A 15383-nucleotide genomic window follows, 5' to 3' on the forward strand; every position below is an offset into this window, starting at 1 on the left:
GTATTGTATATAACTCTGTATATGTTTGGAGGGTATTATATATAACTCTATATAGGTTTGGAGGGTATTATAAATAACTCTGTAAAGGTTTGGAGGGTATTGTATATAACGCTGTATAGGTTTGGGGGGAATTGTATATAACTCTGTATAGGTTTGGAGGGTATTATATATAACTCTGTAGATGTTTGGAGGGTATTGTATATAACTCTGTATATGTTTGGGGGCATTGTATATAACTCTGTATATGTTTGGAGGGTATTATATATAACTCTGTATAGGTTTGGAGGGTATTATATATAACTCTGTATAGGTTTGGAGGGCATTGTATATAACTCTGTATAGGTTTGGAGGGTATTGTATATAACTCTGTATATGTTTGGAGGGTATTATATATAACTCTGTATAGGTTTGGAGGGCATTGTATATAACTCTGTATAGGTTTGGAGGGTATTGTATATAACGCTGTATAGGTTTGGAGGGCATTGTATATAACTCTGTATAGGATTGGAGGGCATTGTATATAACTCTGTATAGGTTTGGAGGGTATTGTATATAACGCTGTATAGGTTTGGAGGGCATTGTATATAACTCTGTAAACGTTTGGAGAATATTGTATATTTTATGTGATAAGGTATGCCGACTATATAAATAATGTATTAAGGGTGGGACCTGAATAGAACTTTAAAGTATGCAGTTGACCCAACGTAAAGACAAATTTCTACATTTTACGTACATAGCAATACTCCTTTTAATTTGATAAGCACATGTTTTCATCAAACATGAAAAAACAACCGTGATAATGAAAACAAAATAAATAAAAAACAAATAATAATAATTACATATTATTGTGGCGAGTTCAGTGGATAGCCATATCATACCGGAAGCAGTAGGCGGCGTCAGTTGTGCTACATTGACAACGGTTCGCCAACAATACAGTTCCTAGAGCAAATGGTTACATTGATGTTATTATTTTGGTAAGTACGTGCATCATGTTATATTACATCTAGATATGTTACAATTCTTCCCATTTACAACAGGTATGAATGACAAGACTATGTTATTGGGCAAACCTAATTGCCGTGAGATATATTCTATTCACTGCGGTTGGCAAGCCTCAGTTAGAGATTTTACGTTGTAAGTGTAAAAACACAGAGAGTAATGTTGTATTTCGTCGAACGATATTAGTGTATATAGTACCAAATGTGTGATTTGAGGTGTATTGTATGGGAAATTGATGAATTCAATACTAGCAAGTACTGGTTGTGTATATTGTACATAAGATGGTATAACTCATTCTCGCCCCCTCATTGGCTGGCAAGCATATCACTATACTGAGACTGAAACGAAGGGCATTGTGGGAGAACATTATGTTGTAATTGGGAAGTTTTCGTAATTAACGAGTGGTTCAACATCAGCGCCACCGTCACAATAACTACGTGTTTATCCTCTTCCTTTGTGGTGATAGTCACATCCTCTATTTTCCGCCTTTCTGTCCCAGTTCCTTCCTGCAATTGCCCAATCTTGTGTCCCTGCCTCTGTAATTTCCACTAACTTGTGTGGGTTCCTGTCTCTCTAATTCCGCAATCTTGTGTTGGTCCATGCCTCGGCCTCTATAATTGTCTCAATTCAGTGTGGATCGCTGCCTCATTAATTCCATCATCTAATGCGTGGCTCCCTGCTACCCACCCCAACCCACCCCACCTCACCAAACCCCACCCCCACAACACCCCACAACACCCAACCCCCACCCCACCCCATCCACTTTTAGGTCCCCGGCCTCTGTAATTGCTTCATCCTGTATGGGTATCTGTCCCTGTAATTGGCCCCATTATATACAGGTCCCGGCCTCCATGATGGCCCCCATTATGTACAGGTCCCGGCCCCAATGATGGCCCCATTATGTACAGATCCCGGCCTCCATAATGGCCCCCATTATGTACGGGTCCCGGCCCTAGTGATGGCCCCATTATGTACAGGTCTCGGCCTCCATGATGGCCCACATTATGTACGGGTCCCGGCCCCAGTGATGGCCCCATTATGTACAGGTCCCGGCCTCCATGGTGGCCCCCATTATGTACAGGTCCCGGCTCCAATGATGGCCCCATTATATACGGGTCCCGGCCCCAGTGATGGCTCCCATTATGTACAGGTTCCGGCCCCAATGATGGCCCCATTATGTACGGGTCCCGGCCCCAATGATGGCCCCCATTATGTACAGGTCCCGGCCCCAATGATGGCCCCATTATGTACGGGTCCCGGCCCCAATGATGGTCCCCATTATGTACGGGTCCCGGCCCCAATGATGGTCCCCATTATGTACAGGTCCCGGCCCCAATGATGGCCCCATTATGTACGGGTCCCGGCCCCAATGATGGTCCCCATTATGTACGTGTCCCGGCCCCAATGATGGCCCCCATTATGTACAGGTCCCGGCCCAATGATGGCCCCATTATGTACAGGTCCCGGCCTCCATGATGGCCCCTATTATGTACGGGTCCCGGCCCCAATGATGGTCCCCATTATGTACGTGTCCCGGCCCCAATGATGGCCCCCATTATGTACAGGTCCCGGCCCAATGATGGCCCCATTATGTACAGGTCCCGGCCCCTGTGATGGCCCCCATTATGTACAGGTCCCGGCCCCATTATGTACAGGTCCCGGCCCCAATGATGGTTCCTATTATGTACGGGTCCCGGCCCCAATGATGGCCCCATTATGTACAGGTCCCGGCCCCAATGATGGCCCCATTATGTACGTGTCCCGGCCCAATGATGGTCCCCATTATGTACGGGTCCCGGCCCCAATGATGGTCCCCATTATGTACAGGTCCCGGCCCCAATGATGGCCCCATTATGTACTGGTCCCGGCCCCAATGATGGTCCCCATTATGTACGTGTCCCGGCCCCAATGATGGCCCCATTATGTACAGGTCCCGGCCCCAATGATGGCCCCATTATGTACGGGTCCCGGCCCCAATGATGGCCCTATTATGTACAGGTCCCGGCCCCAATGATGGCCCCCATTATGTACAGGTCCCGGCCACAATGATGGCCCCCATTATGTACAGGTCCCGGCCCAATGATGGCCCCATTATGTACAGGTCCCGGCCTCCATGATGACCCCTATTATGTACGGGTCCCGGCCCCAGTGATGGCCCCATTATGTACAGGTCCCGGCCTCCATGATGGCCCCCATTATGTACGGGTCCCGGCCCCAATGATGGCCCCATTATGTACAGGTCCCGGCCCCGATGATGGTCCCATTATGTACGGGTCCCGGCTCCAATGATGGCCCCATTATATACGGGTCCCGGCCCCAATGATGGCTCCCATTATGTACAGGTTCCGGCCCCAATGATGGCCCCATTATGTACGGGTCCCGGCCCCAATGATGGTTCCTATTATGTACAGGTCCCGGCCCCGATGATGGTCCCATTATGTACGGGTCCCGGCCCCAATGATGGCCCCATTATGTACGGGTCCCGGCCCCAATGATGGCCCCCATTATGTACAGGTCCCGGCCCCAATGATGGCCCCATTATGTACGGGTCCCGGCCCCAATGATGGTCCCCATTATGTACGGGTCCCGGCCCCAATGATGGTCCCCATTATGTACAGGTCCCGGCCCCAATGATGGCCCCATTATGTACCGGTCCCGGCCCCAATGATGGTCCCCATTATGTACGTGTCCCGGCCCCAATGATGGCCCCCATTATGTACAGGTCCCGGCCCAATGATGGCCCCATTATGTACAGGTCCCGGCCTCCATGATGGCCCCTATTATGTACGGGTCCCGGCCCCAATGATGGTCCCCATTATGTACGTGTCCCGGCCCCAATGATGGCCCCCATTATGTACAGGTCCCGGCCCAATGATAGCCCCATTATGTACAGGTCCCGGCCCCTGTGATGGCCCCCATTATGTACAGGTCCCGGCCCCATTATGTACAGGTCCCGGCCCCAATGATGGCCTCCATGATGTACAAGTCCCGGCCCCAATGATGGTCCCCATTATGTACGTGTCCCGGCCCCAATGATGGCCCCATTATGTACAGGTCCCGGCCCCATTATGCACAGGTCCCAGCCCCAATGATGGTCCCCATTATGTACGTGTCCCGGCCCCAATGATGGTTCCTATTATGTACAGGTCCCGGCCCCGATGATGGTCCCATTATGTACGGGTCCCGGCCCCCATGATGGCCCCATTATGTACGGGTCCCGGCCCCAATGATGGCCCTATTATGTACAGGTCCCGGCCCCAATGATGGCCCCCATTATGTACAGGTCCCGGCCCCAATGATGGCCCCCATTATGTACAGGTCCCGGCCCAATGATGGCCCCATTATGTACAGGTCCCGGCCTCCATGATGGCCCCTATTATGTACGGGTCCCGGCCCCAATGATGGCCTCCATGATGTACAAGTCCCGGCCCCAATGATGGTCCCCATTATGTACGTGTCCCGGCCCCAATGATGGCCCCATTATGTACAGGTCCCGGCCCCATTATGCACAGGTCCCGGCCCCAATGATGGTCCCCATTATGTACGTGTCCCGGCCCCAATGATGGTTCCTATTATGTACAGGTCCCGGCCCCGATGATGGTCCCATTATGTACGGGTCCCGGCCCCAATGATGGCCCCATTATGTACGGGTCCCGGCCCCAATGATGGCCCCCATTATGTACAGGTCCCGGCCCCAATGATGGCCCCATTATGTCCGGGTCCCGGCCCCAATGATGGTCCCCATTATGTACGTGTCCCGGCCCCAATGATGGTCCCCATTATGTACAGGTCCCGGCCCCAATGATGGCCCCATTATGTACGGGTCCCGGCCCCAATGATGGTCCCCATTATGTACGTGTCCCGGCCCCAATGATGGCCCCCATTATGTACAGGTCCCGGCCCAATGATGGCCCCATTATGTACAGGTCCCGGCCCCTATGATGGCCCCCATTATGTACAGGTACCGGCCCCATTATGTACAGGTCCCGGCCCCAATGATGGTTCCTATTATGTACGGGTCCCGGCCCCAATGATGGTCCCCATTATGTACGGGTCCCGGCCCCAATGATGGTCCCCATTATGTACAGGTCCCGGCCCCAATGATGGCCCCATTATGTACGGGTCCCGGCCCCAATGATGGTCCCCATTATGTACGTGTCCCGGCCCCAATGATGACGCCATTATGTACCGGTCCCGGCCCCAATGATGGCCCCATTATGTACGGGTCCCGGCCCCAATGATGGCCCTATTATGTACAGGTCCCGGCCCCAATGATGGCCCCCATTATGTACAGGTCCCGGCCCAATGATGGCCCCATTATGTACAGGTCCCGGCCTCCATGATGGCCCCTATTATGTACAGGTCCCGGCCCCAATGATGGCCCCATTATGTACGTGTCCCGGCCCCAATGATGGTCCCCATTATGTACGGGTCCCGGCCCCAATGATGGTCCCCATTATGTACAGGTCCCGGCCTCCATGATGGCCCCATTGTGTACAGGTCCCGGCCCCAATGATGGCCCCATTATGTACAGGTCCCGGCCCCATTATGTACAGGTCCCGGCCCCAATGATGGCCCCATTATGTACAGGTCCCGGCCCAATGATGGCCCCATTATGTACAGGTCCCGGCCCCATTATGCACAGGTCCCGGCCCCAATGATGGTCCCCATTATGTACGTGTCCCGGCCCCAATGATGGCCCCATTATGTACAGGTCCCGGCCCCAATGATGGCCCCATTATGTACGGGTCCCGGCCCCAATGATGGTCCCCATTATGTACGGGTCCCGGCCCCAATGATGGTCCCCATTATGTACAGGTCCCGGCCTCCATGATGGCCCCATTGTGTACTGGTCCCGGCCCCAATGATGGCCCCATTATGTACAGGTCCCGGCCCCATTATGTACAGGTCCCGGCCCCAATGATGGCCCCATTATGTACGGGTCCCGGCCTTCTTCGGTATCGGACCGTATTGACGGGGCTTTGTCGAGAAATAGGACAACTAGGACGTCCAGTCAGCTAACGTCATTTCCTTTACCTAATTTGTTAAAAATGTCCATAACAGTTGACCTGGTGGGGACGTTAATAACAGCATTACCATGTTTGGACACGTCCGGTTAATTGACCAGGCGACATCTGAAGAAATAGAAGAGGCTATTAGCAGGCTAATTAGTGGTGGGCCCTGTAGCTTCGTCGGTCGGTGCGAGTGATCTGTTGTCAGCTTAATGAACTGAGATTTAGTTATAAATCGTACCAGCATGACGTGTTTTAAGTTGACAAAGATGTGATAAATACATATTGGCATTAACGTCATATTGATATAATTGCATCCCAAATAGCTATTATTGTGTTCACTAATGATCATCGGGTAGGGGCAAGGATAGGTTAGAATATTCAATGTTACAAAGGGCATGCCATATATAGCACACACGGTCACGCACAACACGTGACTCGTACCTGTAGGCATATTTTTTACATACAGGAAATTAAAATGATGAAAAACTGAATATCTATGTAGGTATGTATCGTCATTATTACCACATTGATTATATATATATATATCTGTGTGTGTGTGGGGGTGGGGGGGGGGGGGGCGTGGGTTACAGGGTTTGGTATTATTGAGATATTATATTTTTTCCGATGGACACAAATACAAAACCAGAACGTTCTCAGTATTAGGAGAACAAATACTGTCGTGATTTCATCAATTTGTCGAAGTTATATTAACTATGTCTTCATAAACAAATGTGAGTGACACCCATACTTAGTGCCCCTAGATCATACCACATATCGACCGGATGCATTTTACGCAAACTAATTAAAAATTCAATAAACGGATTAAAAAAAGCCTGTTGGAACCACGCATATAGATTAACATCATGCACAGAAAAGAACGGAGATAAATTGATATATACCACTGACTAAAACAAAGCTTTACAAACTACACAAAAACCTCAGAAGTGTATCGAAATTCAGCAGACCGTAACGGACTTAGCACGTTCGACTTTTTAACGGCGATTACGAATATAGGGACAAAGAGAACACTACCTTCTGGAGCTTTGTTCATTTGACAACCCAGGCTTGCCATGAAAATCACACTTGGCTTCGTTCAAAATCTCTTCATATTTCAGCTTTATTTTTCCTTTATTTTTTTGCGAAAGTATTGCTTCGTAGCTGGTTATTTTAAATGTGAATACCTTTCGATAGGTTGCTTTTAAATGTAGCAGTGAATCAGCACCGTGTATGCTAATGATGACACCCACATAGACGATTTCATGAGACCAATATGAGAAAAATACTTAAGGGAGGACGGTGGGAGACAGTCTGTTTCCAGAGGTGCATTTAAAACGTCACTATGTCCAAAGTGTACGACATATTTAAATGAGTTATTTGAATATGCAAATTGGATTTTACTCTATATTTCCGGTCTTCGCTTGATGAAAGACTACATATTATAACAAAAGTAATACACAAGGACTAGAAAGGTTAGTTTTTAATTTGCGAGTGAAAAGAACAGTAGATATATGTATTAACTTTTCTTTTCTTATTAACGTTTTTTAAAAATTATTATTGAATCGTAAAGTGTTAAAATGTGCTTTTTTATATTTCATTTAATTACACGTGACCAGCTGCCAACAGATAATTTAATCCAGGGTGAGCTTTTGAACGATTATACATAATTTATTGAAAATGTAAACGCACACTGTAAGCGTCATCTTACACTGTAATACAGGTTATCTTGAATACAAACTTCGCTTTCCCAGTAAGAGATCACACTTGTGTAATGTATACTATTTGTGTGTGTGTACAGATATTTATTTAATTCATATATATTTATATACAAACAATTACGTATTCAATACTATATTAGAACAAGCACAGTGACATGCGTACATCTAAGTTGTGTTATAAGCAACACAAAAATGTTGATATACAAAATCAATACCATTGTATTGCGTTGATGATGTACCTTTCGTTAAATAATTGAATGAAAACCAGACGCGATGTTTGGTCAGTGATCACATTTTTATACATAATGTGTCTGCTAATCATCTACGTTATCTGTCATATCAAAGTACCTGTCTAGAAAGACTAGGTAAATTTCGTTATGTTAAGGAATGTTTCTCATGGGGTGGGCAGAACTCCAAATTCTTATAGGGGCGATTGGGACACCGATGTCTTTAGAAAAGAGCAACTGTGATGTCCTGGAGGGACTAAGCGGAACTCTCTGGGAAGAAGACGGACGGAACTTAGATGTTTCGGAAAAGACGGAAAATTCTGTTATGTTTGTGGATGGCTTTGTATTTTATCTGATTAGCCAGAGTGATTTCTGTACACTGACTATGAACACCCACAGTGCATAGTTAGACAAAGTGATTAGTGCAAATTGGTTGAAAACAATCCGTGATTACGATAATGAATCACATGTACCAGAGGGAATAACAAAAAGGTGCTTCACATGGAACATATCCAGGATTTTCCTGATTTTCATTGGTCCAGACATTTCGGGCCTGTTGATTGGTTCCGACAATTTGGACCTGTTGATTGATTCCGACATTTCAGACCTGTTGATTGGTCCCGACAATTTGGACCTGTTGATTGGTCCCGACAATTTGGACGTGTTGATTGGTCCCGAAATTTCAGACCTGTTGATTTGTCCCGACATTTCGGACCTGTAGATTTGTCCCGACATTTCAGACCTGTTGATTGGTCCCGACAATTTGGACTTGTAGATTGGTCCCGACAATTTGGACTTGTAGATTGGTCCCGACAATTTGGACCTGTTAACTGGTCCCGACAATACGGACCTGTTGATTGGTTCCGACATTTCAGACCTGTTGATTGGTCCCGACAAAACGGACCTGTTGATTGGTCCCGACAATACGGACCTGTTGATTGGTCCCGACATTTCAGACCTGTTGATTGGTCCCGACAATTCAGTTCTGTTGATAGAGAATCTTTGATCTTCTATGCGCGACATGTCGTGTAAACGCCAAAAGACAAATGTTGACCCAGAAGGAAATTAGAATAGTAATCATCATTCTCTGTCAATGTTTGTCCAGTTCGTTCCACACACTACATAGCTATATCTCATACTGTGTCCTTAGTTCTAATCTCATCAGTTGCCCCTTTGTCCTCTTCATCCAACTCTCATTACGTGTAATGTTGTCCTCTGATCAGTCCCAGCCCCTCCTCAGTTTCCTTCACATTACGTGTAATGTTGTCCTCTGATCAGTCCCACCTCCCTCAATCTCCTTCACATTACGTGTCCTGTTGTCCTCTGATCAGTCCCACCCCTCCTCAGTTTCCTTCACATTACGTGTCCTGTTGTCCTCTGATCAGTCCCACCCCTCCTCAGTTTCCTTCACATTACGTGTCCTGTTGTCCTCTGATCAGTCCCACCTCCCTCAATCTCCTTCACATTGCGTGTCCTTTTGTCCTCTGATCAGTCCTACCTCCCTCAATCTCCTTCACATTACGTGTAATGTTGTCCTCTGATCAGTCCCACCCCCTCCTCAGTTTCTTTCACATTACGTGTCCTGTTGTCCTCTGATCAGTCTCCTTCTGTTCCATTCCTATCACATGTCCTGTTTCTCCTTCTGTTCCATTCCTATCACATGTCCTGTTTCTCCCTCAGTCCCATTCTCATCACATGTCCTGTTTCTCCTTCTGTTCCATTCCTATCACATGTCCTCCTTCTCCCTCAGTCCCATTCCTATCACATGTCCTGTTTCTCCCTCAGTCCCATTCCTATCACATGCCCTGTTTCTCCCTCAGTCCCATTCCTATCACATGTCCTGTTTCTCCCTCAGTCCCATTCTCATCACATGTCCTGTTTCTCCCTCAGTCCCATTCCTATCACATGTCATGTTTCTCCCTCAGTCCCATTCCTATCACATGTCATGTTTCTCCTTCTGTTCCATTCCTATCACATGTCCTGTTTCTCCCTCAGTCCCATTCTCATCACATGTCCTGTTTCTCCTTCTGTTCCATTCCTATCACATGTCCTGTTTCTTCCTCAGTCCCATTCCTATCGCATGTCCTCCTTCTCCCCCAGTCACCATTCTTCTAACGTACCCTGTCCCCCTCCTCCCGTCCCCTCATTCTCACCTACGTGCACTGTTGCCCTCTATCAGTACCATTCTCAGTCAGATCTGTTCACAGAGGGTATCATCCGCAGAATTATTTTGATAAGTCCAGAAGGGACGTATGTTATTGCTCTCGGCCGTGTACCAATTCTGCAGCACGTTACATGAGTTACAATTAATTATACAGCTGCTGGACAGATGGGAACCTCTGTCTGACCACACGGACAGGTGAATACTTTGACTGCTCCCGTTGTAGATACGGCAATGAGTACTGACATTTCGTATCGGACTCCACACTGAAAAATATTCCTAAAGGGAGACAACTCAATCATCCCTCGCCTCATACGTCGTTGTCGGCTTCCTAAGTCCAATATAATGTTTAAAATTTGATCAAAATAGACACCGGCATTGCGCGAGCAGTGCAACAGTACGATGTGTTACTTAATCTTAGGAATTACGCGAATTATCTCATTACATTTTGTCTCGACAAATCATATTTGATCAGCTGATTTAAATGACAGTGGATTAACTTCACCTCTCCCACTAAAGTGACATGCAGACGATAAGTTTGGTGCACGTTCAAATAACAATATGTGAAACAAACTACAGTTGACAGAACCCATTACTTTTGATGAAGGATACATGAAAATGAAGAGACTGCATTCATCTCCACTTGTTGTAACATTTCCACAAGCCCGCCACACTATTGTAATGTAACCCCAACCACAGTTGTGGGTGGGGTTTACTGGGTGAGTGGGGGTTACAATAGCGCACTTGTTCGTAAATCATTATCATGGGCGGTAAACAATACAATAATACTGTCTCAACTAACAAACGAGATAAATATATTTAAATTGTTGTCTGTATTTATGTAGCATCGTTTTATTTCAGACGGGGCTGATATTCAATAACAAGCTCTCTTTGAGTTGAGACGAACTTCTGAATAGTTTTAAAATTGTGTACTAATCTTCAATTTTGCCTGAAAGGCGGAATGAAACACAAAAAATCTTGTCACAGATATCGTGTAGAACATTTTGCTTCGCGCACAAATGTTGGGGACAAATTTATGTCAGTCGAGAGGTGAAATTCAGTCGAAGCGAAACCGAAAAAGAACTGTAGCAGAATGTTAGTTCTAGACGGGGAAATCGATCTGCTACACTACCGGGTAATAGGTTCTTATCCTGTACGAAATTGTGTCTAAATAATTCAGTACTTCAATTTCTAAATTCTTCGATCAGACTCAATCACCACACCTTTAGCTTGTACACTGTAAAGAAAACTTGATTAGAGAGATTTCTATTTCACTCGAGCTACAGGACGACATTCGCTTGGCCCGTGGAAATTATTGGGGACAATAGAGCTACAATCAGGGACGTGTGATATAGGTAGGAATCTATCTATATCCCTTCTACAATATGTCGTCCACACATCTTTTCATATTTAATAGCGATTGTTTGATAACACGCAAGAACATCCCATTGAAATGACGCTTTTCTACTACTACTCTTTTACTGGTAAACTGTAAATCGATTTTGAAAGGAAACTAAATTAGAATATTAGGGACCACATGTAGATGTGCTTGTAGGCTAATTATTAGCAGAAATTAGTGTTGCCATGGAAATAATTTTACTGTACACAATTTTTTTATGAAATGTTCATAACTCTTAGCTCTCTTATTAATTAATCTAATCTGGATTAAATGCTATAATTTAACATATCAAAATTTCCAAAACCGTTACCATTGAAGCACATTGGAGGCTTCTGATTGGTCGAAATGAGAGTATCTGAGCGGTGACAAATGCAATGGTACCAATTTCGTAAAAATAGTTGTCATTTGGTTGTCATGGTGACCAAATGAAGGCCTCTTGGAGGAATCTTGTTGGGCCAACCCCTCCGAAACTATTGTGGATTGGGGAGCGGGGATATTAGTTAGCCATCCTGGTGACAGTTTCAGTTTAACCCTATTGTGATTTGAAAGTTGTGTCTGTATATCGAAATCATATCATCCTGAAATTTGAGTTAAATTAGTGACTCATAATATGCACAGAAAGTTTATCTCCTAACTTACATTGCTTTGTGCCAAATGTCGCGTGGAGTTTAAGGAAATCGTACGAGACCGAAAACCTAAATCATAGAACTAGGTAGCATGCCATATTTCTTTAATTCGTGTATGAGCAAAAATATTTTATAGTGAACAGATATATCGCGTGAACATATTAATCAAAACACCGATTTATAATTTCCTAACGTTGTGAAGAGATTTCCCGGATGTTGGTTACTACACAGGAGATCACTTCACTAAAACAAATAGTCACTGAAAACAACAAAGCAACCCTTTTAATCAGTTTTATTTTAATGTAAGTGTACGTGTAGCTAATTTAGAATTATGAACACTGTGTTTGTATAGTAGTAATGAAATGTTTCTACCTACATTGCACTTCCGTTTCCGGTCAGTCGCATAAAGGACTATCACTCGAGGTCAAAATATCGACAAATTCTATCTTTATTGTTTTCGCAAGCAAATGTAAATAAAGAAAAAACAATTTCAAAATTAATCTTCTTTAATATAACATGTATCGAACTGATATCACGTGATTCTTGTTTATAACATGACGTCATAATAGAGACGATGAATAAATAGACCAAATGACTTAACTTAAGACTCGGTAAGACGGGTTTTATGGGGTTTTTTTCGTCCCCAAAAAGTGCACCTTTCCGAAAAAAGATAGTTCCACCTTATACTATTGTTATCTAAATTGATGGTCACTCGTTTAAGATAGCGTCAACGTATTAGGAGTGTAACAGTATCAACATTTTCACTGTATCGTTGTATACACATTCATGTAACATTTTTCTCCCTCACGTAGTAGATGTGACTGGGAATACAGAATGACTTTTCTCTTACAGTCGTCTAAACTACACAACGCTACAATCCGGTTAAACTGACCATAATCAAGTTCAAAATCACCGGACAGACGATAGATGTACGAAATGTAAACTCTATTGTATCTATTCCTGGTCTTCGTTGAGTTTAGAGAGCACAAGCTTGTAGCTCCACTTACTATGCCCAGAAGTTAGCACAATCTGTTTGATAAGTTGATTCTTAAATAAAAGTACGGATTTCTCTGAATTAAAACTATGAGGAATATGACTAAATCCAGTGTTTACTTATCATACGGACAATAAATTGGGCGATACCTTTATTTGGACTTGTGTATATTGTAGTTACTACATTACTATATCTAAGGATATGCACTGACACATTTTTGCAAATTTTGCCTATTATCTTTTTTAAAAAATAGCTTTTGTTTATAATACAGGTATGGCGAGTGACGTGTTACCTCTGATTCAGGGTATGCCCTAGAGGGAGCCAATTATAACAGTATCGCAGGTAAGACGTCAAGGTCTTAGAGACCCGAAACGCACCCCAAGAACTCACCTAAACGATAAAATTATATCTAATCTATATCGACACTTCCGGAAGTGAACTGCACCCAGTTGGCATCGGTTATCCAGAGTTTAATTTCACACAACTAATCAAATGATACACCCTTTATAAGAATGAACAGATTCTAAGTAAATTGAACAAACAGTTATGATTATATTTTGCTCCCGTATGATCAGTTAAGATTTGAAGTCCGTATTCAAACCTCTTTAGCTACACCCATAATTGTCAGGTGTGATTAGCATGTAACCCAAGTAGACGCAATACCGAGACTAGTATAGCAGAGGTGATGGGATCGAATCTAAGCCGGAAGGCATTGAAATAAATAAAAGATTTCTGTCAAATTAAAGTCACTATGGTGACGTTGTGATAACACGTGACAAAACCATCGGTCATTCAGGCATTGTGTACGTGAACCTTCTACCTCTAAACTGTCCACATACAACGCTATATATCGCTACAAAAATGCAGTAAAACCCTGAAACGTCCCCGAAAGAGTAGTAAACACATCCAGTTTGTAATAAAGGTCTGTCATGCTTTATTTATGATTTAGGAAGTTATTAGCACGAATTATAACAAATAAGGAGACTGGAACACGAGAACGTACAGACACATGAACATTTTACTACTACACACAAACGGTTGTAGTGCGTGACTTCCTGACAATCCGAGAAGTGACAGAGTTACGCTTATATTTTTTGAATAAAGAATTCTTTTATGAAATGTCGGTGAATGAGACGAAGTCAAATTTGATTTTGTGTAGACGATCAATACAACATACTCTGCCTATAGTTGTTTAATAAGTGATGAAATATAAACGCTTTTCTTTTAAAGAGCTTTAAGGTGTGAACCTCGTGTATCAGTCTTGGGTACAAAGAGATAATATGTTTAGTTATATAACAGAGCCGGGGGACCTCGCCGATAACATATGGTTATTCTACCTAGGGGTAAAGCTTATCAATCAAAATCACATGGCCATATGTCCATAATAGAATGATCTGCATGATCAGTAAAGCTTTTATGTGGCCCACTATCAATATTGGGTAGAGAAAATCTGTCCTTTTACAAATGCGCATACACGAGACACCGGATTGATTTTCGAGACTTTCTCACGTTTTTGTAAGGTCACTGTTTATTAAATAATTTCTGTCGTAGTTACGCATTTACGTAAAAAAGATAACAGTGACAGAACCTGAGGTCATGATTTCAAAAAACAAAACATGAGAAAATTCGGGATACCGTCCATCGTTTTCTTATGTCCGGCCAATATGAGCAAGTTCGCGTTTGGTGTCCCACGTGACAGATATATATATCTATGTCGAAGTCTGTGGTTTATCCATCCAGAACATTATCGCAAGTACGACCATAACTAAACTTTTATACATATCACGTGACATTTGTCCTACAGATGAGTTGTAACGCACGTGAGGTACAGGTACAACCTACTGATTTAAATAATTCGATAAGTTTTTTTTATAGAAAACCACGTGGGATAACTAACACGACCTATCATTTGTCATAACAGAAATAGATGAACTTTTTAGGTATATCACGTGTCTGATTTCGAGAGGCTACTGACTGGTTCAATAATTAGTGTTTGTCTGAAATTTGAACCACACTACTTATTTCTATCTATTATTTGAACCACACCAGTCTCTATCTATTATTTGAACCACACCAGTCTATATCTGTTATTTGAACCACACCAGTCTATATCTATTATTTGAACCACACCAGTCTCTATCTGTTATTTGAACCACACCAGTCTATATCTATTATTTGAACCACACCAGTCTCTATCTGTTATGTGAACCACACCAGTCTATATCTATTATTTGAACCACACCAGTC

The 15383-nt window shown here is 43.9% G+C and overlaps 1 protein-coding gene across 1 annotated transcript; it reads right to left on the reverse strand.

The window, feature by feature from the left end:
- Positions 1-1790: 1790 nt before the first annotated feature.
- Positions 1791-2243, reverse strand: LOC132563039 (protein argonaute-2-like). The gene has a single exon (XM_060227800.1). The coding sequence runs from the start codon at positions 2241-2243 to the stop codon at positions 1791-1793; it is 453 nt and encodes a 150-aa protein (XP_060083783.1).
- Positions 2244-15383: the final 13140 nt, after the last annotated feature.

This window comes from Ylistrum balloti, unplaced genomic scaffold (genome assembly GCF_031769215.1).
Source record: "Ylistrum balloti isolate Yb309-2 unplaced genomic scaffold, AGI_CSIRO_Ybal_v1 Utg371564, whole genome shotgun sequence".
Taxonomy (NCBI): Eukaryota; Metazoa; Mollusca; class Bivalvia; order Pectinida; family Pectinidae; genus Ylistrum; species Ylistrum balloti.

Excerpts from the sequence above, each read along its gene's own strand:
- LOC132563039 (XM_060227800.1), bottom strand. The coding sequence starts at position 2,243 with ATGGGGCCATCATTGGGGCCGGGACCTGTACATAATGGGGGCCATCAT.